General features: G+C 41.7%; 1 protein-coding gene across 1 annotated transcript in view; it reads left to right on the forward strand.

The window, feature by feature from the left end:
- The first annotated feature begins 6,217 nt into the window (after positions 1–6,217).
- Positions 6,218–26,580, forward strand: part of APPL2 (adaptor protein, phosphotyrosine interacting with PH domain and leucine zipper 2) — a 37,168-nt gene continuing 16,805 nt past the window's right edge. The window contains exons 1-6 of the mRNA XM_074581122.1: positions 6,218–6,489; positions 11,496–11,594; positions 21,767–21,826; positions 22,316–22,387; positions 24,311–24,398; positions 26,450–26,491. Of these exons, the coding sequence (XP_074437223.1) occupies positions 6,436–6,489; positions 11,496–11,594; positions 21,767–21,826; positions 22,316–22,387; positions 24,311–24,398; positions 26,450–26,491 (415 nt within the window). The 5' untranslated portion in view covers positions 6,218–6,435. The remainder of the gene's footprint in view (positions 6,490–11,495; positions 11,595–21,766; positions 21,827–22,315; positions 22,388–24,310; positions 24,399–26,449; positions 26,492–26,580) is intronic.

The raw sequence follows: 26,580 nt of genomic DNA on the forward strand, positions 1-26,580 counted from the left end.
TGTGATATCAATGCCCACTTGGGCACTGCCTAGAATTTCCTTATTGCTTTCTGCCTCATCCCGTTTTTTCCTGCTGTTTCTCTAAAAACACAAACTGACACTCTGTTGCACCACCGGGTCCTGCTCTGCTTTTGTCTGGGGCAGCTCAGGCAGCTCTGCTCTAGGGGCCAGCAACCAGGAGAGGCATGGGGGGCCTCTGTAGCCTGTAGTAGCCTCAGTTAAGGACCAGAACCCCCTTGTGCTACACCATGTCCGTAGAACAAGAGCCCCAAAGGGATATAGTAACGCTAGGAGACTTTTGTGGACTTCTAATAGGCCTTAGGATATGTTCTACTGTATGTAAGTGTTATGACTTTAACATTCATCTTTTTTAGCTCAAGCAGCTATAGAAAGATGCCAAGGGAAGGTAAATCAAAGGGAGTGATCAGAGTTAAGACAACATCAACTTTTCAGTTCTGTGGCTCAGAAGGAAACACAACAGTACAGGGCCTGGTTGGTTCAGGTGACCTCATGATAAAAAAATTAGGCTAAAAACTGGCTTCAGACACAGTGACAACCTTAAGTGCATTTGCTTCTGATATTTGTATTAATCTTGTATTTTAAATACTACAAAAGAAGGGCTCTGAGCCAGCATTCCCTCTGACACTAAACTGACAGTCCTACCTGCAGACACAACCTGCATTTGCAACACGGTATTCTGACCTTTGGTAACGTTTACACCTAACAGGTTACTTATTAGCATTTCATAAAACAATTATATGCCAGGCGTTAGATGGCTCCTATTTTAATCTACAGAATCATACCACACATGCATTTCTTTTATGAAGCACTTGTATTTTCTTTCTGTCACTTGTATTTCAGAGTGAAATTTTTCACTATACCTCAGGTACCGCTGCAATCCATTGGACCATCACGTGAAACAGGAGAAGCATCTGCTAGGTTAGGGAGCAACATACATTACGAAAAGCACAGCTAAAAGGAGAAAGAAGCCTGTATCTTAGCATTTGCCCAAGCACTGCAAAAACTGCGGACAAAAAGTAGTAATATTAGGTTAAAATATTTCAGTACTTCTTCCTGCCAACGAACCACCCATCTCTGCTTGCAAAGCGAGTGGAAACTGTTAAATCAGATGCCCTTCATCCGGCAGGCTCCCAAACAAAGGGTTGTGCCAATGCCAGCGGAGGTCAGGCACCACAGGGCAGAAGCGGTGGCAGAAATGGTGGCAACACCTCTAGCCAGTATTGTCACCAGAGACTCCGGCTTTTGAAACCATATTCTTATTCTGGATCTGGATGGAGGCTGCTGCTGTACCGGGTTACATGAGGGAACTTAATTGACCTTAAATTACATGGAATTAAAGATGGCAGTTACACTCTTCACCTTCAAAGAGATTTTAATTCGATCCATCCCACTAGCCAGTACATCTGTACATATCCATTTTGGCATATTACTAATGTGTTTAATGGAAATAAACAAAGCCATGTGTTTTACGTTAAAACAGAGCATGAGATCTTGGCTACATGGCAATTAATAATTTCAATGGAATTTTATTTCAACCTGGTATTATCTTGTGGGTCATACACAAAATCACAAGATACACCTTTTCTACATGTCCAAGAGTCCTCCTGTACATTAGATGCCCTGTTATTTAACCAGTAATTTATTCAGATACTATTAAAAAATTATTTTGGGATGTTTCTCGTAGTGAGAGTAGTGACAGTCTTTTTCAAATTGTTCACTTGTAAAGAATTCATTTGAAGCAATTTATTGCTACTATCATTTAATATACCTATTAATATAGGTATTAATAAAATAGGTATTAATATACTCTATATTTATGCAGGACACCTGCACACCTAGGGTAAATTATTAAACCTCTAAAAGTCATCTGTAGTTCAAAGATTTCTTTCTTACTGAGCACGAAGAAGAATAAGAATATTAAGACACTGTGTTAAATGCATAAATAGACTCTGCTGACCTAGCAAACATGTGACTAGCACACTACTGCTCAGAAATTTCTTGTAAAGTATAAGGTATGAAGCCAAAAAGGAAGTATAACGCAATATGTTCTTTAAAGTTATAATGGAACATATGAGAAAGAAAACACAATGCAATATGACTTACCCTGTAACTAGTCTAACCAGAAAAAATAATTACAGTCAGCTCTCCATTAATACTGGGTGGATTATCAAATTTGGAAATAAATTGTGCTAAGGATGCACAACAGCTGCCTTGTTTCCAAACAGGCCAATTAAAGTTGGCAGGGCTTATTAACTCACGCACAGCACCGTCCAGGTTCAGCGTTCCTCCTTCCAGCCCTGAGCTGATGCTGGGCTGTTAGGTGGAAAAGCACTTGGGCAAACCCGGCAGCATGGCACCGAGACCCTCCAGTCCCGCAGAAGGCACAGTCCCCAGCTGTCATCTCACGCTGTGGCCCCTTCTGTCACAGCAGTAAAGGCAGTCTGCACAGGACCATACTTGACTGGCTGGTTACCAAGGGATATTCCTGACCAGCCTCAAACAGGAACAAGACTGTCACATGTAAAACCCCAAATTCAGGTTTGAAGATGCACTAATTTCTGCAAAACTGCAGTAGTACTGGAAGATTTCACATAACTTTGCCAAGAGATGCATATAGCAGATGAATCTCAATCTTACAGATCAATCCAAACTTTTTCTTTTAAAATCGTTCATTCTCTCAACTATGACATTTTTGGGCTATATACATGCTTTTGCTGGAAAGAAGCACCATCTTTTCTTAGAAACAGTACAATTAGTCCACATAAAGAATTACTTCATATGCAACACTCAATTATTTATTGATTTTATTTGATACTATTAATTCTTAGTAGTTTTATAAGCAGTATGTATCTATTTCATTTTGGCCATTCCAGGGTTTTTACCTTAAGTTTTCACATTCTAAGAAGCATTTATCTTAACATAACCAAGTAATCTATAGATTACAGAATACGCACATAAAAATTAATTGGGCTGCTTACTGGAAATGTTCTCCAGCTCAGCTCATACTGCCGTGACAGGTTTTTTGAACATTCAGGTGATTGATTCTAGGTACTGTGTCCGCTGTTTCCCTGTTCTCTTTCCGTATGTACAATGTTCGCATTAAATCTGACTTTGAAGAATAGCTAGGAGAGTGCTTTTCATTAGCAAGACTTTTTGTAGTAACCAAGTATTGCATTCAATACCTCAATTTAGAAGACAATGTTGTTAGTTTGCTGCTAGCACTGCCCAGTGCAGTGAGCAGCTCGTGGACCACACGACAGGATAAATGCCATGCCACTTCTCTTCCAGACAGGGATAAAATACTGTGCAATGTAAAGCTACCGAGACAGCTCTGAAGAAGCCTCCTTGGGTACCAGACGCAGCATAGGTACCACAGAGTGCCCCAGAAGCATGCCACCTGGAGCCAACCTGGCCAGAAACCCATGAAACCCAGAGACAGCGTCTTCTTGTGTCAAAGGCTTAGACACCCCATATCCAAAGGTCTTCCTATACACAAAGGTACTTAATTTTTTGTATGATATCACTACTGTTGTATAAACAAATTGTTGAAATGTTTGGTGGTAGTACTATGGGTTATTTTAATTATTTTAGAAACATTATTTGGAGTTACCAAGGCTGAAAAATAATTCTTCAGACTTAATAAAACTAGGTGACTGGGAAATTAATTGCAATTATCAGTAATACAAGGAAAAGATAATTTCAATTATTAGTAGGCAAGATTATTTTTTTTTAAATTCAACACCACCTGGACTGTATTGGGAAAGCTCAATACAAAATTTTTCATCACTATAAATAAGGAATCCACCAAGATTATAGCTGTGTAAGGAATGCTGCAAAAAAGAATGACATACAATAAAAGTGTGACCCTTCAGTAGTTACTGAAGTGGTTTTTGTTTTATTTAAATAAAACTAGTAGAACCTGTTCTGGAAATAGCTATCCTCAATTTCAGAATGACAACAGGCTTCCACACTTGAACCTTAGACTAAAAGCCATCAAGAGGAACAAGAAAAGACCTTAAGGCTTATAGCACTTGGGAGGGAAGACAATGTGAAATAAAAACACAAACCATGACGATGTTTTCTTGGTGAAGGAAATACCTCAACCCAATACGGAAGAACTGTTGTTGAACTATTTCAAGACTGGAGGGAGAAAGGAAAGGGCAGAGTTGTAAGAGAAGTATTTGGGAAAGATTAAAAAATGCCCTGAAGCTACTTTAACAGATACAGAAAATCTGATTAAAGCATGGTCTTCTCTTCCTCAGTGAATTTCAAATAACATTTTCAAAACTTCTGATGAAAGAAAAATAAGACTTTAATGCAGACCAACAAAATTGGCTCAGAAGCAGTCATGAATTCTTAAGTCTAATGCCTAGCTACTGCCTTACTTCATATTCCGTAGGCAAAAAATATTCTCTGACCTCTTTCCACCATTCTAAAATTCTCTGAAACAACATTATTATGATACAGCCGTATCTATTTTTGTTTTCTCATTATGTAAATACATACTGTCATACTCGGTATTTTTGGTATTAGCCAGTGAGTTTTATTATGGCTCAGTGTCTTTATTCAGGCAGAAAAAGTGGACTGAACGTGAGACCTCTGTTCTTACTCAAGGGCCTGGAACAGGGAGCCCAGCTTTGGGACCTGTAGAGCAGAGTAAGACCAAGGCAGGCTTGGCACATTAGGTTAAAGGTCCTGTCACAAGCTTCAGAAGCAATACCAATCAATGTCAGACCCACAGCCAAAATTGTCATCTTAGCCAAAATTACAGGGTTCAATGATCATTTCCCATAATTAAACCAAACAATCATCCAGCTGATCTGAAAAATTGTCCTAAGGCCACCTGCTTGTGTACAGTCTTTTAATCAACAAGAAAAATCTGTATCAGCAATCACCTTTCATGCCATGTAAAGTGTTCGCTATTGTTTAAGAATGATAGAAGTGGAAAAATCCACTGGGATTTAGATGCAAAGAGCAAGCACTTGTTATAATGGCAAAGCAGCCAATACTAATGTTTGGAGTTCTTTTACAACTCAAGCTGCAGTTAAAAAAATTATTTTTCTTCTTTTAAAAGAGGGCAGCGAGTTATCTGAAGACTGTGAAATTTCTTTGAAGACGATAACATCTCATCATTTTACAGCCAATATTTTTGTTTGCGTATTCTGTTTAATTGGCAGGCTTCTTCCTCAACTCTTTAGAAATGTTTTTTTTCTTAAATGGGATTCTGGTTTTGCCTTGAGCCACACTGGAGCAGCAAAGCTGCAGATGACAAGCACAAAGCAACTGATCTGCAGATCTGTAACTCTGGACTTTTGGAGAAACCAAGGCATCCTAAAACGGTGGCCACCCTTCAAAAACATGAACATAATGAAATACTCACGGGTCAAGCAAGGCTCTGCTTACTTTGAAAACATTAGCTTTGTTCAACTAAGCATCCGAGTTAATGTCCAAATGCTGAAGTTATCCAACAAATTACGACAGCAGTGAGACAATAATAAAAAAATAAAAACATGGTTCTGCACATGAAGGACTAGTAACTTACAATTAATCTCTTCTCACCCCCCAGGTGTAGGGATATGGCACAGTGGGGATTGACCTGCCTAGAGCACATAGTTTTGCTTGCAGAACGTCCATGAACAAAAACAAATGCAGATGCCACAAAGGAGGCCATTTGTAAACAGGCCCATCTTAGCCAGCGGCTGCGCTGGTCCTAGGTGGATGAGGCCCAGGGGTCCTTCTCTGAGCCACCCGGGGCTCCGTCAGGGGGGCCGACCCTGCTGGCAGCCCCCAGCCCCTGAGGAGAGCCATGACGCCCCGAAGGACCTCACCCAGAGCCAGAGGTCCTCAAGCCCCACAAGCCTAGGCTGGAGGATGCCATCTTCCCCTGGTTTCCATCCCACCCACGGCACCCTCACAGCCAGGGAGGCCTCCCTCAGCTGCGGGGGGATCCCGCAGCCCCCGCTGCATCCCCCCTTCCCGCCACCCTCCTGTCCAGGGGACGCAGCCAAGAGCGGGGCTGTGGGAAGCCATTCCAGCCCCTGCCGCCCGCGGGTGAACAGGCGCCCCCCATCTGAGGCTTCGTCCCCACAGGCGAGGCCGCCGCGGCGACGGAGTTAATGGCGGCAGGAAGCCACCCCCCGCCTGCCGCGCTCCCTCCTGCCGCCGGCCCTCCCCGTGACTCGCTTCCTCCGGCCGACGGGAACTGGGAGGAGTGAGCAGCCCCGGGCTGCCGCCCCCACCCCGCCAGCGGAGCCAAACCCGCCCGCCCAGCCGCCGTGCCCCGCTGCCCACGGAGAGCCGCGGCCGCCCCCGCGGGGAGGGACGCCGCCGAGCCCCGCCGCCGGGGCGTGCCAGCGGGCGTCCATCGCCACCGCGCACCCAGCTCCCTGCGCCCAGCCCGGCCGCCGCGCCAACATGCCCGCCGTCGATAAACTCCTCCTGGAAGAGGCTTTGCAGGACAGCCCGCAGGTAGCGGCCCGCTGCCAGGGGCGAAGCTGGGGCGGGGGTGAGGGGGGGCACAGCCGCGCCGCGGCCGCTGCCCGGGGGAGAGCCCGCCCGGCCGCCCGCCGGTGTGACGCACCTGAGGCGGTGGTGCCGGCGGGCAGCCCGCTGGGTCCGGCCGGGGCGGCGCGGGGGGGTTGACACCTCGGGAGGTGCGGGGAGCCGCCGTCCCGCGGCGGCGAGAGGGGTGTTGGCGGGCGGTGCAGGAGGTCAGGGCGGCGGGGCGGGCCGCCGGCGGGCGGAGAAGTGGGTCAGGGCGAGTTGGCCGGTGGGGGCCGTCGGGCGGCGGGGATGCTCTGAAGCGGGTGAACGGCGCCCGTCTGTGTGGCGTCGAGGGGAGGCTTTGGCCTCCAACGGGGCGTCTTGTCAGGGAAAACCAGGCTGTGTCTGCTCCTGGGGGGTGTCTGGAGAAGAGGGTGGCAGCCCAGTGTAGGGTGTGAGGGGGCTGGGGCACAGAGGCCTTTCTCAGAGTGACCCTTCCTTCGGGTTTTCCCTCACGCAGCCCTATAGGGGGTGTGCGCTGGGTGGCCGTAAGGGTCGCCCCGGAGAGGTGAGGTGCGTCGGGGAAGGCTGGGTGGACATGGGTGGGTGCCCTGGCTTCCTTCGAGGTCCCCGAGGGCAAGGCGGACTTAGGTGCTGTGAGTCACCTGGCCGCGGTGAGAGGAGTGGGCTGAAGGAATGTCAGGGGCAGCGTGCCTGCTCCTCCCCGCTCCTGGTGAGGAATCCCAAGGGTGGTAGTTCAGGTACAGGGGCTTCCCACGAAGATCAAGGAGGTGACGTGGATCCCACCAAAGATGACCTTCTGCTGAAGGAGTCTGAGAAACAAGGACAGGCGGTTGCTGCCTTCCCAACCCCTGCAGGCAGGGGAGAACGCTTCTCCCCTCACCCCTGTGCTACGCCCAGCCCCGCGTAGCACCCTGTGCCCCACTGCTGGGAACCACAATGCGACACAGCTGCAGAAGTCACCCCTGAGGACCGTGGACACCCCACAGTGAAGAACACGCCATGTCATGATATTTTTGGGGGGCAGAGGGGTGTGAGGCCTCGAGAGCTGGGAAAGGAGGATGGAAGGAGGGAAGTTTGGGTGAAGTAAGGGGAAAATGGCAATTTCACAGAAGGGCGGGGAAGATGCACTTGAAGACAAAGCTTGATGCAGAGATACAAAAGTAATTGGTGAAGCAGGGAAAGAGGGGAGGGCAAGGTGGATCACCATGAATCCTTCTCCCAAGTAGCCCTGTGTTGTAATCCTAACTCATCTGCTGATGGATCAGGAGGAGGAAAGAACAGGTAAGCTGTGGAGCAGATTGCTGAAAGGTGTTACGGAGTCTGTCGTGAGATGTTTTAAAGGAAAGATTCAACATGCACCTGTGAGGACTTAATGAGTCTCGGGGCTCATCTTGATCACCTCTTCTTGTCCTGTTTTTCTGTGATTCCATGAAATCCCATCCTAGTAAGAAATATTTTCATCATCTGTTTGATATGGTGTTTGTGGAATCCTTGGAGATTTTCAAAACTCAACTGGGAAAAGTGTTGAGTAACCTGATGTAGTGTCAGAGTCGGCCTTGGCTTCAGCAGGAGTTTGGACAAGGTGACATGCAGAGTTTCTTGCCAGCCCGAACTCTTGTGTGTTCCAGTTTACCAACATGTGCTAGATTTATTATGAGCAGTTATTGACGTTTTTAGTATTAACCTCCCCACTGCATTCTGGAGCTGAAGAACTTGACATGCAGTACAGGTGAACTCATTTACCTCTTCAGTCAACACTTCCTTCAATGATTGGAAATGTAACAGTGACTGAAAGCAGCTGAACAATGCACCGAATTGAATTTGGAGGTCTTCATCTTTCTTCTGACCTGAAATAAAGGCTGTTAACATCTCCTTTGTAATTACTGGAAATACCAGGCTGTGCATAAACCCAAGTATTTGCAGGATGTTTTGGCTTTATTCGGTCATTACTTTTTGTTCAAGTCTCAAAACTTTGGGAGGAGAGGACATTGTTTAATTTTTATAATGGCACAGTGTTGCTAAAATATATTCTTTCATGCAAGAAAATGGGAGCGGAAGGATTCAGTCTTTTGTATTTTTATTACTTTTCTTGGGGAGAGCTTTAGATTCACAGTGCAACAGGGTCCCTCTGTGAGCTGGGTGCTGCAAAATCAAATCAAAAAGGCAGTCTTGTCCCACAGAATGTACAGCATAGCAGCTGATGGGATCATTTACTTCTGTGTAAAGTGACCTGATTCTCCTCTGCCCAGTGGAGTCACGTACAGCAATGCAAAGGGATGGTAAAAGGAGGATATAACCTCACTTTGTATGAATTGTGTGAAGTATGTAAACTATGGACAACGCAGAAGAGAATTAGGCTAAAGTTAGTCCTTCATCAGTTTTCTGAAACTTGACCTCTCTTTCCCCAACAATGTAGTACTTTTGTTTTCATTTGTCTCCAAGCACTGGCTGAAAAAGGCCATAAGAAGTGTCTTAATTTTTAAGTGTTTGGCCTCAAAATAGGAGAGAAATGTACGTAAGCAGTCATGCTGAAACCAGGGGAAGTACTTACAGAAAAGTAGAAATTTTTTTTCGATGTTTTGCAGAAAGCCGCGATAATGGTGCTTTTAATGAGGCCTTGTCAATGTTAGCTTAATATTTGGACTACTGGTTTATTTCAGCAGCATTAGCTGCTATTCCAGAATTTGTCAAAACGGCAACAACGAAAATATACACATGCTGGTATTTTGTTGCAGTGATTTAAAATGGTGTTCTTAAATATAATGGTTTCCAAGAATAACTTCCAAACTGCTTGAATCATTTATTGTTTTTATTATTTTTGAACAATGTGCTAATAACTGAGGCCAAGACTTTTAGAAATTATTTCCCAGAGCTGTTCTACCTCAATCCATATTTAGACATCTGAAAAACTGAACCTGCAAAAATTCAGTAAGATTTAGGAATGTAGCTGACATTCCTGTGTTTGCAAACCTTTTCCAGCGTGCAGAAATGTGTGATTTGTAGCCTACTTCAGGCAATTTCTTTACAACAACTTAGTCTTGGCTTGAGATTTGTCTTGATAAACACTGTGTCAAGTTTTATCACTTCTGCCTTCCCTAGATTTATTTTTTAACTATCTTCATACCCTGTGTATTTCATGTGATGTTGTAACACAGAACAAGGAAGATGAGCACTGTATAGATAGAAGACTGCTGACATTAGTTTTGCTTATTTTAATGTATCATTGAAGATAAAACATTTAAAACCAGATATTTTTGAAAAGCAACGTGTTTTCAATTACTGAAATAATAGCTGAGTGTGGAAAACTCTCAAAATCATGCCCCTGTCCTTCTAGGGAAGTTCAGCACAAAGGTCCTTTATAAGTTTGGATTCTTGGTATCCATTTCATTGACTTGGCCTTCTCTCCATTCTTTGGTTTTTATGTTCTCTTTATTTGAAAACAGTATTTTGTAGTTCGGATCTCCTTACATGCTAAGGTCTCAAGTGAGTTTCCCAAATGCATTGACTGCCAGTGCCTCAAAGGTAGGAGTGTCTCTAAGGTAGCAGCTTGGCACATTAGCAGACTGAAATGTTGAGAGCTTTAGAGTTGCTCAAAGCATGGAAGTACTCCCGTGCAACATCTAGAACAGAACCCAAGCACTGACTCCCAAGTCATGTACCTTAACTGCTGAGCAAAACTAATTTCTGGCTTAGGTACTTCTTGGCAGAGATGAAATGATAGTTAATCTTAGGCCAGGGTTCTTGAAGGGTGCTGATTTTGAGTTTTTCAGGACAAACATAAAGTCTGGGCAGAGAGTTCTGCAAGAGAAGAATAAATGCCTTGGGGAAGTACATGTGCCTTCTGTTAAAATAGTGGAGCAACTTAAAACTATCTTAAATCTTTGAAATACATTTCCCAGATTTGAACCGGGATACTTCAGGTACATTAGAGATTCCTGTAATAGGAGGATAGAAGATAAAGCACTTCCTCTGTTACAGGGCTGATGTGATTACGAAAGTACTGGAGTTTATACGTGCAACACATGTAAGCAGGTGAAACTAATTAATGTCATATACATTAGCTGCACAGATGGAAAGACATTGCCAGTTAGCATCAAATAGATTGGATTTACGAAGTTGAGACTAAGGATGGATCATGACTTTGTTAAAGGGACAGCCTTCCCTCTTTCATTATTGTCTTGATCTAGCAAATCCTGGAGCTTGGCATTATTCTGAGATATCATTGTTTCCTATCTCAGGAGCTGTGTCAGCAACATAATTCTTTGTTCCCGATGATTCCATCAAAACAAACCAAGCGAATTCATGTGTTTAAGATAACACAAGTAATTTTGCGCTTTTTTCCCCCTGTTTGCTGACAAGGATGAGCTAGCAGAATGGAGAAAGTACGGGGTATCTCTGAGTGGGTGTATACTTCTCTGCCTGTTGTTGTAGATGAACACTCAGTTGTTTGGTCCCATTACGTCAGCTAGTTTTGGCAGTGGCCCTTTAAGAGTTGCTTAAGATAGTTGAGAGTGAATAGTCTGTAAATTATCTCATGGAAAGGGGTGCTTTCAATACAGTCTGACATCGGAGAAGTAAAGTGAGCAAGCAGTGGTGTTTGACCCAGAGTCCTTAGCGTGGTTTGGATTACTGTAGTCAGCAGGCAGATATTCAGGATTTTTTACATTCCTGATTATGTTGGAAGGAATGTCTGTTAGTTAGAGCAAGAGACTGGGAGTGAGGATTTGGCCATAGCATTTTGCATATTTGCATATCACTTTACTTCCTTATGCCTCAGTTTACCTATCCATAATAGGACCAATTTCTACATGTTTGGAGATTCTGAATAAAAGAATCATGCAAAGTTAAGGGCTTATTATTTCTGATTGATTTATATTTTTTGCTACCATCTATTTACAGTCATTTATGATTCCTTTTAATATTTTCACTCTGAACTGAAACCATTTGCTTTTTTTCTTTTATTGAAGACTCGGTCTTTGCTCAGTGTATTTGAAGAAGATGCAGGAACCCTCACTGAATATACAAACCAGTTGCTTCAGGCAATGCAACGAGTCTATGGTGCTCAGGTAATTTTTCATTTGTGTTTCTTTTGTGTAATGTGCAGTAGAAAATAAATTGCTATTATGATGCTGTTATTTACATGAAAGTTGCCAAATACCTGCACCTCTTGTGGTTTAAGAGGAGTTGTGGATGTTTTCCATCTGATATCTCAGTCCCTTCCCATCTTTGATGTTGAGAAGAGTCATATGCATGAAAAAAAACTTACCTGCTTTGTCTGTCTCCAAACAATAAATAAAAGAAAAATTGTGGTATGTCCTTACTTTGTGGTACATTGGAAGGCCAGCCTTGACAAAATTGCTTGCCTAAACATAGACACAATACACAGATAGGTATTCATGCTGACTTTAGGCATCTAACTTAGATGCTGTGACTCACCATTTGGAAGGAACTATCTGTGTCCATTGATTAGAGAGAATGTACACTTTGAGTCATACTGAAGTTGAGTACCTAAAGTGGTTAGTGTGAAAAATATGGGAGCAGGAGCAGAAAAAAAATAACACTTTCTGAAGCACTTACGTGATCTAGATGACTAAATCCCTTTGGAAGAAAAATTTGTAAGGTAAATCATATCCAGTGCTTTGGAAAATATTATTATAAATCTGAGGGATTTTCAGTGAAGCTGGGATTCCCATGTGCATAAAACTAGATATTTCAAAATACTGTATCTAGGTCTTTAAAGACATACACAGTATCTCATGGAACATTGGCAAGTATTTGTGTAGGTTAGATATCTAAGTTCCTAAGAAACAACAGCTTTTCTGTTCTCAGACCAGTAAATCAGAGGACACAGAGCGATGAGGAGAATGAGGGTATTCTGAATTTACTGTAAGACTGAGTGCCTGATTCTTATGTTATCAGGAATCAGTTCAACTATAAAACTACTGCAAGTGTATGTCTCTTTGATGGGATTGCTCTTTTTGGGTGACTGATAGTATGACTTGGAGGAAAGAGCCATCTGCCTAGGATGTAGCTACCTACACCTGGAAGATCCAGCTTTGGAGACTTGTCTTGGATCCTGTGCAAATCCAGAGCGATCAGAGCCTTACAGCACAGCTCACGTACTTGGAAAACAATATAGCACATAGCCACAGGCTGGAGAGGTGACACGAAACCAGCACTGAAAGTCAGTGATGGGCGTTTTGGTGGAGTCACTGAGCTTTTAAGAGTAGCAAGAGCGTGGGCACGTCGGATGGTAGAAATCTGAGACCAAAGAGCAGGTAGGATTGAAATAGGTGAAAGAAGGCAGAGGATAAATATGGCTTGATTATTAAATGTTCAGCTTGTGGACTACGTGTCACTTTGCCTGGCTGATGCCATTTTAGGAAGCAGTTACTCTGGCCTGTGATTCATGAAAAAATGCTTTGTCTGCTTTTGTTTGCCTCTTCCTTTCCATCTCAGTTTTTAGCCTTCTCCGTTTCTGTTGCCCCACAATTATGACATTTCCTCTTTCTTCTCACTGTCTCAGCGCATTTACCCATCTGTACTTTGCAGTACTCCTGAATCTACTTCATTTTCCCAGCACCTCTTGGCCACTTTCTTCCTTCACGCTTCCTGCTTTAGTTGATTTAGTTGGGTTTGTGTTTTCGGGGTCTAGTAGTGGCAAAAAAATGACATTGCAGTAACAAGAAAGCATAAGTAGATCATAGTCATTATGTAAGTGGAAAAGAAAACTGAAACTTTTTGTGGTTTTTATTCTATGTGCGCTTTAAAAATTCTTCATGTTTTTGCATGATGCCTGAAAGAACACACTAAAATTGGGGCAAAATTTTGTTTTTTAAATAAAAATTAATGGAAATAATTAATTCAGCCCTATATGGTGGTTAGTTCCCAAGACATCGTTAGTGTTTTATAGGCTAACATTGATTTCTGTGACTAGTTTTACTAAGCTTTGCAAATGTCAATATATCCTTTTAAGGAACCGCTCCTGAATATTTCAGAGACATGCGTTCTGACTGAACTCACCCTCAATTTCTGAGGGGCATACCCCTTATTGCAAAACTTTATGATTGCAGTTGCCACAGAAAGAGAAGTGTAATGCTGAATTGCCTGCTAAACATGAATGAACAGTTAAGAAAAATCTGTGTGTAATATTTCTTTGCTGCCTAACTTGAGAGAAAAATCAACTTGTGCTGATGTGTCATTAGATGCATTGTCTGGACCTCACTGGCAGCATACTAGGAAGTGCTACCAACCCTTTTCATTTTGAGAGGGAATGGGATTTAGTAGAGTGTAAAATGGAGAGTAGTGAGAAGCCAGGTTCTGAATTTTATTTTCCTGACTTAAATTTTGTCTTTGCAAAGTCATTGCCATCCCCTGCTCTGATTTCCTTACCTGTAAAATGGGAATTACAGTTACTGACCTACTTTGAAGCAATGACACAAGTTCTGTTTGCACAGCCATAAAAATGTCTGGAATCACAGCCATGGCAGTCAGACAAAACAGCAGTGGGTTGTACCAGTCCACAGTATTGAAAAATCAGGTTTTATGCCCCCTCAAAAGAGTTAGGACAGTTTTAAAAATGTAAATCTTGCTTTCTTCCTAACTACGTTCTGAACTTTAAAATTTCCCAGATGTGTGTCAACCATATTTTCAAAATTTTCTGGAGAAGTTTACTACAAATTTGTTGTTTCTTGTGATGAAAACTCAGATTTTCACATAATTCAAACCACTGTAGCTTGTGATCAAATAACAATAGTTGGTGGTTCTGAATGGATGCAGTGCAAAGTCTCAGGGGAGTAGCAATTAGTACCAACTGCAAGCTGTTAATTATCCATGTGGATATATGCATATATTTGTCCCAAAACACTGCTTTGTGTGCAGAGCAGCAGTAAGTTTGTAAATTGACAGCTCAAGCTGCTTTAAACACTTGCATCAGTGCATTTGAAAAGAATGTGAAAAAAGTAGAAATATTTGCCCAGGGTTTTTTTTTTTTTTTAAACTTAGAAAAGTAGGAATCCTTTTGACACTCGTTTGTTTTTTTTTCTATTAAGATACAGATTTTGGCTAGGTGCTGGGTACCTGACTTTTCAGACTTCCACGTATTCAAGCAGAACTTCTTGCATGCCTTTAACTTTCCTAATGACAGTAGGGTGGTTGTTGGGATGAAGCCCATCCCAATGAATGCACCCAGTAAAGAATGCAGACAGACCTTTGAAATGACCTGAAACTGCTTTTGTCCCAAGAGTGGAAGGATGGGTCTGCAGCATCCTGTCGCAGGGTGGAGGCGTTGCAGGGTGTTGCAGTGGATACGTGTCTTAGGCACCTGGAGCCACTTGGTGCAGAAGGGCCTGTGACACTAGGCTGCAGCTGGGTGATGTACCGCTAGCAGATTGCCTTTGGGTGCAAGGCCTTAATGCGCGACAAGCCCCTGGTTGCTGTGCAGCATCAGGACAGTGCTCTCACCTCTTTGGGCACCCACACCAGATGTAATGGGGTGGTGACTATTTCGCACGTGGATTTCTTCAGTGAAAAAGAGGTGGTGATGCTACAAGGCAGTTGCAGTGTGTGATGCCGTGATCAAGGAGAAGTCACAGGAACCAAATGTGTGAGCTGTGCTTGAGGAGTGAGGTTTGGTTGATCTGGCAAGCCCACGTGGGTAAATATAGTGAAGCATTTTTATATTTCTTCATTGAATAAACCACATCCCGGTGAGTACATATTGTACTTCCTACTGTAGTTCTCCCATCTGTGCTGTGATACCCTGAAGTAGTTATCATGTTAGTGGTCTTATAGAGGAAATTTTCCTTACAGAATTTGTTCTCATAGTTCTTCCTCTTTGCAAGCAAGCTCTGGTGATGCATCTGGCATTACTGCTGTCTGATTTCTGTGAATTTTGTGTTCATCATTCTGGACATTTTATTACCTGAGCAATATGTAATGCAGCAAGCATTAGAAGTTAGAAAACTTCATTTACTTCAGTTGCGTGCTGAGGCTCTTGCAATGGTGTATGAGCAAAGTGTGCCCAGTTTATATTCCTGACTTCTCACTGCCATAGTAAATTATTTTCAGAGCTTTACTATCATCTCCAGTTCTTCATCATACTATAGAAATGCCTTAGCTGGGATCTTCACTTGAAACAACAAGCTATTTAGAAACTCAGGAGACTGTTATGTCTCTACTCGCTATTAGAAGGGACAAACAGTCAAGCAGGTTAGGGGAAAGTAAGATGCATTGGAAAGAGGTTTCATTGGAAAGAGGTTTCATCACATTATTCCTGACAAATCTGTCTAGATACTAAGAGCAGGGATGGCAGAAGAGGAATAAAAAGAAACCCATGTTGCCTTTATCAGTATATCCAGAGAGAGAACAGCATGGGAATTGTGAAGTGTAATTCTGTTTAGCATCAGTGTCTCTGAGCAGTTGTCCTGTGATTCCAGAGCCACATGGGCTAAGCAGCAGCGACCCTGGGGCTCACTGCCTTTTTATGTCCAGACTCTCAAGGAAACTCTTGACAATTATGGAATAGTCTTGGGTTATATGTACCACATTCATAGGTATTGGGACAGCTCATATCTGTCCGGGCCTGTTTAGGTAGTGCTTTATACCAGTGTTATTTCTCTCCCCAGATTCATGACAGCTTGTGTCTACATTTTTCAACAGTGCTGCTTGTTTCATCTCCCTGTGTATTGACTTCACTAGGCCATAACTCAGTAGATAGGTATGAAGCTCTCTAGGGTATGCATAGATTTTCATATTTATTATGTTGCATAGATAACCCCAAGTGTTCAGAATTCTTAAACTATTTCTTACTAAACTAACAAGTAAGCACTGATAACGGTTTTTCTTTTAATTGCTTTCTTTTCATGTTTGAGGGAACAATTGCATTGCCTTTTCAGATGATAAGGCTTTTTTCCCCAAAACCTTTTGAAATAATGAAGTTTAAGTTAGTGTTTTGTAAACTTTCAGTTCCACATATGGTCGCTTCAATAGGATAGGATAGGATTGGATAGCGGACATTGGACATTGGATGTCCTATCAATAGATAGGACAAGCAATTGCAATAAATTACAGTTGTCAACAGTGACTTCTGTGAAATACCCTATATATTATTGTTCCATATTCATTGTAAGTTTGCATCATATATCTATGCACTTCCTGAGGCAAATTCACCATATGTTGCTAACAGAGGTAAACAGAGCATTATCACATGAGAACTAATGTATTTACAAAGTCATGGGTGTTGTTTTTAATACTGCCTGTGAAGTTGGAGCTGTCACCATGCCCAGAAGCAAGTTAACATTGCACTAAGCAGCATCTGGACATTTGAGTACTACAAGGAGGCAGAAATGTATGGATGCCCTGCTGATAGTAATTGTTTTGCAAGAAACTGAAGAGATTCTTTCCCTATTGAACTAGCCATCCTACTGTGCCTGCTTTTGCTGTTTTACAGCAGAGTTTTGACTAGTGTCTTCCATTTCTTGAAGCTATTAGATGATCCTTTGCTGAACCATTTGTGTTTGTGAGGACTGAATGCCGTGCTGTGAATCAGCAGCAGGGCAAGCCATATGTTAGCCTCATCTTGTAAAGTGCTGGGCAGCCTGAGCACCCTGGTGAGGCTTAGCTTCTCTCACCCTTGGCTTCAGGTTTCCGAGCTATTTAATATGCAAACCTAAGCCTGTAACATTTACTAGATTGCTGGAGAACTCTATTTTGTACGAAGATGACATGCAGATGTAGACAGAGCAGCATAAAACTGTCGTATCAAGACCCAGTTCTTTCTGTGCTGCGTCTGGTTTTGAAGGTAAATGTGTTCCCTCGTTATGTAAAGATGAGAAGGCTGCAACTGCTCATAGACCTCCTCCTTCAACCGCTTACCTGTTTGGTTTTTTTTCTCCTTTATGAGGCATTAAGCTTTCCCAGATGTAAGCCAAATTTTATTACGTGTCATTCTGCACGTACAGGGTGCGTGAATCAATACCTTTACCAGTATCTTGCTTGTTTACATGAAGAAGCCTTTGGTAGTTCTGAGTGCTGGTTGCTTGCAGATTTTTAAAAATGCCAGCTTTAGCTGAAGTAGGAAAGTAGCTTTGCAGAAGGCTTCATTATATTGGGATTGGAATTGGACGTGCTGGAATAGCTCTCTGTGTTTAGAAGTTAATTTATAGCTCAACTTAATCCTTTACATGCCCTCAAATTGGAGTCTGTTAGACGACTGTCTATAGAGGTATCTTATGACTTCAGTTTATTAGCCTTCACAGTTTATTTTTGGAAAAATACAAAAAGAGATCCTAAATAAAAGGGGATGGACTGCATCACTAGTGGTAAATAGTTAACGGCATGGAGATTTTATTACAAGTGGGTTACAGAAAAATCATACTCTCTTCTGATGATATGAACAGCTTGGTCAATAAAGGTGATAATAAAGAAGGTGGAAGCAACCCAGAAAAATCACATGCCTTTGCTTTGGCACTGGATCAGAAATAACAGTTGGATATTTTCTTGCTGACTTATTTGAAGGCAAAATGAGGTACTGAAATAACTTGAGAATTAAACAATGGGGTTTAATCTGTTGTTTTGTCATTTCTGGTAGATTAATGCTTGATGCAAGACACCACTTCCATTACATTATCTATGTGAACTGGTGTTCGTGAACTTTATAAAAATCTTTTCCTAGGGCTAGCATGCCCTAGCATGCCAACCAAGATTAAAAAAAAACCAAAACAGAACAAAAGTGAGCACATCTGTAGTCATAACTGATTGCTTGGTACCTATTTGCCTACAGGCCTTTCTTCTTTCCCTCGAGTATACTTTTTTACATTAATGCTGCAATGATGTTTTACCTGCTAAGTAAAATAATCTAATGAAAATGAATGAAATGCAAGGCCTAGTACTGGGTAATTTTGCCTTCATTTAGAATACTTTGATTTCTGTTCGGGATTTTATTGTGTTTCTGCCTGATTCATCATCTCATCAATAGCTCTCCCACTCCAGAAATGCTTGATGAATTCTGAAGTGTCTGAGTAATGTGGAAGAGATGTGGGCAGGCAGTGACCCTGTAGTAGCTTTTCTTTTGCTGTAGTATACTGAATTTTAGTCACTTCAGGGTGAAAGAAGTGCATGTTGCTGTATTCCATGGGAAAATGTCTTGGAAACAGATTAAAACCTGTTAAAATAATTTGCCTGGATTTAGTGGATATGTCAATTGAAGTAATGCAAATAACTTTTAAGTCTTGAGAGTGATTAGTACCGGGAGAACGGGGGGAAGAAGGCTGATTAGGAAGAAATGGGAGGAGGATTAAACCAAACTTTCCCAGATTAGCGTGTTTAGCAATGCAGTATTACCACTAGGTCAGCAGAGCACTTTGGCTGCTTCCTGTTCCTTATGTAATGTGACTGTGTTTCAGTTTGCTGGCTTAATTTGATTTGTTTACAGCTGTTTGGGGAGGGGGGGTGTTTGGTCATTGGCCTTTTTTTCCCAGTGATATAATGAATGATTTTGTACCTCTAATGGGAACAAAGTCTGTCAGAGGTTGGGAGGGAGGATGAAGGACTCAGGATTAACGCGTCCATGTGTTCAGGGAGCGAGTTACAAGTTTGTTTGTGGTGTTCTGACACGAAGAACCGAGCCTATAAATGAAAAATGTGACTTGCTGGCATCAATGGGACATCAGTGATGCATGGAACTGTTGTCCCAAAATCAGCCCAAAATCACAAAGTAAATTTTATGTCAGGCATTTCCATCAATCTCTTCTGTACCTGGAGTAGCGTGCCATGAATGTCTGCTTGGGGTCTATATGTGACTGTTGTCACCTGTTCATATACGTGATATGATGTTAACTTACACCCCCTTTGAGACCCTCAGAGTTTATGTGTTCCCCCATTATCCTGTCACATACTAGGGGCGGCTCTTGAGCGGTGATGATCACTGGAAGATGCTTCTTCCACACACCTCTTTGCATTGCCCGTCCTCAAACTGTCCTGCATAGATGAGTAATGATGCTCTTTGTTACTCATTGGATATTGGGTGAGGAAATTGGGGATCTGGTAGTCTTTAAAAAACAAACTGGTGGAAGCTTTGAGGATGGCTAACACAAAGGAATAGGGTGCCTTTGGTGTCAGCCCATTATTCTGAAGCTTCTTTTGGTGTTAGCAAGTTTAAGCCAGAAGCATTTATTTTCCAAATTCAGAACAGACCACACAGCTGCAGACTTTGCAGGAATAAGTGAACTGAAACAAAAAGGAAAAAAAAAAAAAGAGGCAAGTTTCTAACAGTCAGTTTATTTCAAAAGATTTCTCTTACCCTGACCCAACTGTACCAGTGACAGATGGCATCACAGTTGCTGTGTGAGGACTTAGTCTTCTTGCAGTTCTTACTCAGCTCTATCTTTGAGGTTATGTTTATGAAAAAGATCCTGGGTCTGAGAATGCCTGCTTCTTTTTGCAGTCTTAAAATTCATCTTCTGACTCGGCCCACGTGCATACAAACCAACCAACCAACCCTTCTAGCGTCATCAGTCTGCGCAGGAGTCTCATCCTTCCTGTCATTGATTGCTAGCTCCCAATTTGAAGGTGGCAAAGTCTCTCAGTTGTTCTTACAGCCTGGGGGAAGATGGTTGAGGCTCATTCCTATCCTTGCCTGAGCCCTTAACAAGGTTTATTAATTTATTGTAAAGCACAACATCCTTTTCATCCACTGGCTTGGGAAATACTTAAATGCCAAGTGTTTGTGTAAGGCTTTTTCATGTTAAAAACTATGCAGTCTCAATAACCGACCTGCAAGTCTTAGGTGAGTCCTTGGCATTATTATTGTATGAAAGCGTAATTCTCATTGCTAGTTTGTCTGAGACAAGAAACAAGAGTAATCCATCACTGTGAGGTGAGAATAGTCATAGAGTGCACATGATGTGAGTTCGGACCCAGATTAACTTAATGCTGAGCCGTCGTTTGCACCTTGGAAGACCTCTGCTCTCCCATCTCCACCCACCAGTGTTTTAAGCTGTCCACCCATCTTTTTCTGCCACGTGTTCACATTCAGCTGCTGTCACCTTGGCTGTGGCTATGTCTCTTTGTTCTTTCTGAGCACTCGGGCGTACTTAAGACTGGCTAAGTGTTAGGGCCTTGCTGTCCATATTAGCCCTCTTTCCTGGCATGCCAAAGTGGTGCAGAAGCACCGGGCTGTAATGCAGTGTGTCGGAGATGGCATCAGGCCAAAGTAAAGAGTGTTTCAGAATCTCTGGCCCAGATAGTTAGCTGTGCCGTGCTCTGTGTGCTCAGGACGACAAGGGAGAACAAGAAAGCACACAAACTCTGGCCCAGTTCTAATGGTTTTCTGTACCAGCCCCAGCATAAAGGGTGCTATTAAAGCAGTTCAGAGATTCCTCTGAGTTTTACAAACTCCCTATGGTGTTATGTATTTGGAGAGAGGCATAGATTATGTTAAGGTTTAAAATGAAATTAAATGAGAAGTGATTTGGTTTTATGCATTACTGAGGAAGAGAAGGATTTGACAGGGGTTAATGCAGATCCTAGTTCCCCGCTTCCGCTTTTTCTTTTATTCCAGTTTTAAGTCATTGTTAACACATCAGGAACAGAGGAGTTGATATACTATTGTTAGGAATACACTGAGTAAAGACTGACATATCCAAACGGTTGTCTGTTGTGGTTTTTTTTTTCAGCTGTCAAGCAAAATTATACAACGTCCTTACAAGTCTTGCTTTGAGTAAGCATGTCTTAAGGATGTGTGTACTTTCATTGGCCAGTTTAGCCATGAGAATACAGGATTATGTGCTCCTGTATCAACTTAAAGCGCTGTAATTATCTCACCACATTCCCTGAGCGTGAATGCGTTATATAAAGACACATCTACTGGTTCTCTCTATTGCTGTAGAATATGAGGAAAGATGATTAACCAGTATGAAACATTCTTATGCTGGTATGACAGCTTACGTGTTTGAGGTTGTTCCAGTTTTGTTATTTGGGGAGGGTCGCCAAACTCAAAGCTAAACCCCAAATCCTACCTGTATTCGAAGTAGTTAAGCAAAATGTGTGTTGGTTAAGTCTGAAATGTGCTTTCTTTCTGCCTCTCTATGCAGGTATTTTGGGACTGGTTATTTACATACAACTGAATGTTTCAGTTAAGTAGTTGCAGATTCAGTCAAGAAGCTGGTAACAAAGTACTAGAAACAGTAGAGTTAAAGACCTTTCATTATTTCTATTAACATGTCACTTTTGTTTGTAGAATGAAATGTGTCTTGCCACACAACAGCTTTCGAAGCAGCTCCTTGCCTATGAAAAGCAGGTATGTTCAACATATGCCTTTGATTTTTATTTTTTTTTCAGCCTCAGCATTTGGGAAGAAGTCTGTCTAAATAGTGTGGTTTCCAGAAGTGCTTAGGGCATTGGCTTCATTTGGTATCATGTGAAGGCTGTTGTAAAATTCCCCATAGTGTTCAACGGAGTTAGGTCACTTCTGAGAATCTTAAAAAGAAAAAAAAGGGGGGGGGGCAAAATGTGAGGTAATAAATTTATGAAGATGCAAACCAGTTTGTTCCTATTGTATGACTGTGACTTTAAAATGAGCATTAATTATATGTTGCTCAAAATCCATTCATTTAAAACAGGGGGAGCAAGGTAAAAGAGTATGTGTTAGTGATTTATTGTTTTTCCATTTAGTTTTATTGTTTATTGCATTTTCTAGGAGTATTCATTACATTTGTAGTAAAACACATGCTGTATTTTATACTTACCTTTATTGATTTACGGACCAAATGTGTGTTTCTATTTTCAGCATTTTGCCTTAGGTAAAGGAGATGAAGAAGTGATATCCACCCTTCATTACTTTTCAAAAGTTGTGGATGAGGTAATTTGAATTTACAATAGTCTATTTTTACAATATAGAATACTGGTGGTTTTTCTTTTGGTCACTGTCCTTTTGATTCTCAGCCTTTCCACTGATTGTGCCTGGGGTTTTTAGTCATTTAACTGGGGGGAAGTATAATATCACCCTTTTGTAATTGTCAGAGCTGTTTCTGTAACTTTGTCCCACATGCTGTCCTCAGAGCAAAGCTGAACTTCCTAAATAGGGGAATTAGAAAAGAGACTGAAACAGGACATTTCATCTAGGCTGGGGCCATCTTAAATGGAATTAAGTTAAAAAATGACATTTACATTTTTAAGCTCTAAGCGCTGCAATTTGAGCCAAAACCTGCCAGGGATGGATGCAGGGCAGCTGTGAATTAGTAAGGTTGCAGTTTAGTTGCTGTGGGGTCACGCAGAATCCAGAGGCGTTGGGAGGTGGCTGCAGAAATGCCTGCTGAAGGCAGGTTAGGTACTACAGCTGCGTGTGCTGAACGCTTCTACTCTCTGTAGGCTTTTGTTAGACCTGCCCATATAATGTTTCTATATAATCTTAGTATCTAGGTCCTTATTGCTTAAATATCATTTGTCGCATCACTCTTTCTCTTGTCAGCAGGGCTGTGCCATCAGAAAAGTGTAGTTCTTCCTGTTAGTCTACTTTCAACTTCCATTAAGAAGGCAAATGGCTATAGTGAGGTCTACTTTTTTGGAGAGGAGAGGAGAGGAGATAGGAGGGTTGTGGGGCAAAAAATAAGTTAAAATTTTTAGAGCCCGTGGATAATTCTAACAATATAGTGAGAGGAATCCCAAAGGTTAACTTTTCCCTTCCGCATCTCCTGCTGCACAGCTGCTCTAAGGGGATACTTGAAAGGAGCATTTATTCTCACAAGTCTTGTACTTGTCTATGTGAATTACGAATAAATCAAAACAAGAACTTTCTCCTTCCTGGGTACAACAAAACCATCCCATTTGGGAGCAGAAAGCTAAGAGCTCTGTTCAGTTCTCTCTGTCACATTTTCCACTCACAAGAACTTACTCCATTCCTCAGCCTCCTTTTCCGTGTGTTAGCTACCCCCTGTACCTGTTTCTCAGCTCTGTGTTCTACAGGCAATGAGTTGTCCTGGTTTAGTTTTGTATTGTCTAGTGGGAAATCTTGACTTCATCCTCACCTGCATAACTCTGGCTAGAGGCCTCCAGGGCCCAGTGGGCAAGTAGGCAGTATATCACGTCAGCGTGTGGTGCCCTCCTAGTCTGTAGTATCAGGCACTCCAGCAGTGTGATTGATAGTTGTGCTACCTGAACCCATCTAATATTCCTAGCATGCCACTGCTGACATGAGAGCCTTGCCTTCATCCTAAACAGCATCACACAAGTGCATTGAAATATGTCTTGATGTGCCGGATTTTAGAGAAACGCTTACAAAAACAGGAATGGGAAACTGCTCTGAAGGTAAAATATTTGAATGGGACCTTTCATTGTGTTTGCCCCCTGTTGTGATTGTGTCCCGGGTAACCCTTATGAATGGAAAGAGATTCTAGTCATGGCGGTGGGACTGTAACCCTGTGGTGTAGAGACTAACAAAAACTGGTTAATAAAGGCTAATTACAGATTAAATCCTGTTGTGTTAAGCATTAGCATTAATGGTCAAATGAACTGCCCTAATACGGTGTGTGGGAACTGTAAAGTTCTTGGATCCTTGGAAAACAGCGGGCAGGAATTAAGCATTTAGGGGGAAATCCCCATGTGTCTCAAGTATCTTGAGAAATGTGTTGTAAGCAGTGAAGTACACTGAAGTACATTATATGCTTTTTTTGTCTGCTGGGCACAGATGACAGGTCTGCTTCTTGTACAACTGTAAAGTGCTGTTATTTTTATTTTTAATTTATTTACATTGTGTCTTAGGGCATTCCTCTCCTCTCTGTTTCAGCTCAATATTCTTCATTCTGAACTGGCGAAACAGCTTGCAGATACAATGGTTCTACCAATAATACAATTTCGGGAAAAGGATCTCACAGGTAAATTGTATTTTTATGTTTTAATTTTCCTCATGTGTTCCTTTTGCTTATTTCATAATAAACAGAGACATAATGTCATGTAATAGTTTCTTCTTTGCTGATTCACAGAAAAGTTTTTTGTGTTATTTTTTCTACTACAGAATTTCATTGACAGGTGCATGCTTTTACTCAGATTTAAATAGTGCAAGTTCACCACATAACATTTCATACAGCATATGGTACAAGTTAATACACAGCTTTCTTCTTTGTTGGGTCACCCTGCTTTTACATTAGTGTAATTTTACTGAAATCATTGATGTTATAGTGGCCTAAAGAAGGAAAATGGCTTGCAAGCAGTATTTATCCCACTTCAGAAGTTTGGGCTTGTTTGAAAAGCACATGCTTTTTTAACTTCAGAGTATAGTATATTCTCTCTCTTTTAACGATTCGGTCTGCTTTAAATCCTTGCCATCCAAGGGTAGATGCAAGTAACCTGATTGCACAAACTTGGAAATTCATTACTTAAACAGCAGAGCAATAATGCAAATATTTGGTGTAATTTCAAAAGAAAGAAGTTCATATTCAAGGTCAAGGACACTCTAACCTACTCATGCAAAAGAAACATGAGATTTTACTGCAGTGCTTGCTTTTTTTTTTTTTTTTTAAAAGCCCACTTCTCAACTCACTAAGCTCAGTTGTGCTTATGTACTTTCTAAAGACATCATTTTAATGGGAGACAATACAACTACAGTAAAATAGTGACTAGTTAAGGTTCCTTATATCATAACATCTCATTTGAAATTGTGAAGGCATCAATGGTTGTCTTGTTTATAATATAATGTCAAATATAAAGCAGTATTTGGATGGTAAGATCTTGGTTCTATAAACACTTTCCCACCTCTTTAATGTGCCTTCACTGATACAGTGATTCTGCCTCCTGGTTCATAAAAGAAGACATAAAAAATCCCCCCAAAATACAAGTGAAGCTTGCAACCAAAGCCTCAACTGCTTCATGACAAAACCCAAAAGTTTCTTCAGCTTCTCTGGTTGTCAGAATCTTTTTTTGTTCTATCCATCACAAATTCCATTTTTCTCTAACACAGTCTGTACAGCAGCATTTTTAGTAGAGGCCTGGCCATATTGAAATTTCACCATAGGATTAAGCAAGGAAGATTAACTGTGTTCTTGTTTTTACTTCTAATCTTGTTATGTGTATGTATTGAATACTGTAGAAACCTCTGGGTACAAGTTAGTCACACCTGGGAAGAATTTCTGTCTTTCTGCATTAGAGTCACGAAGTAGTGGTCTGGGGAGAAAAAGGTGGCATGAAGCTGATTAATATGTAGGTTGTTACAAATAATCAGAGACCATGATGACATCGTACAATTTCCCTTTGTTTTTTCACAGTTGCATAATGTCTGTTCTTGTGAATGTGCTTTCTCTGTCGCTTTTTGAGAAGGGTTTTGCCAGTTGCAGCATACGTTGGTATGGACACTGAGAGTAGCTTGTGCCAAACACTTGTGAAAGTTGAGTCGCCTGTTTACTTTCTCTTCCTTCTCTTCCTTCTACCCACATCAGAAACTCATGGCCAGTGTTTGTTATGTGAGCATCATAGCCAGCACTCAGATGTGTTTCTTTTCACAGAGGAACGTTGATGAAGATTCAGGTACAGGAAGGGGGCTTAGTTCGTATGTTTCTGGGACTTAGATTTCTCCATATCAGATAAGCATTTTCAGGAAGTTATTCAGAACTGCCGATCATTTATGGTAGTGGTGGGCCTTTTGTCATAATAAGTGTACTGAAATGGTGCCTCTTTGGGTAAATGACACTGGCAGATAAGGAATCTTTTTCACAGTGATAACTTGCTCAGTCAAGTAAACTCACTTGACGTAATGTGCCGTCTGCCTGTTCATTTCTCATCTGGTTCATCATTTTCAAGACAGGCACAACTTATGCATCTCTGCTTTGAAAGTATTGGAGTGACTTAGGCATTGAATGTGCCATAAATGGTCTCAGTTGAACGAAGTGTTGACAGCTGTTTTTACTCTGAATATTTGAATTCTCTTTTTCAGAAGTAAGCACACTGAAGGATCTTTTTGGCCTTGCTAGCAATGGTATGTTTCCCTGTTTTGTTTGTTTCTAATGGTGTGCACCTGTTATATCACAGAAGACATTTTTTAATCTGCGCGCACACACATCACAT

Source organism: Larus michahellis, chromosome 1, assembly GCF_964199755.1.
Source record: "Larus michahellis chromosome 1, bLarMic1.1, whole genome shotgun sequence".
Lineage (NCBI taxonomy): Eukaryota > Metazoa > Chordata > Aves > Charadriiformes > Laridae > Larus > Larus michahellis.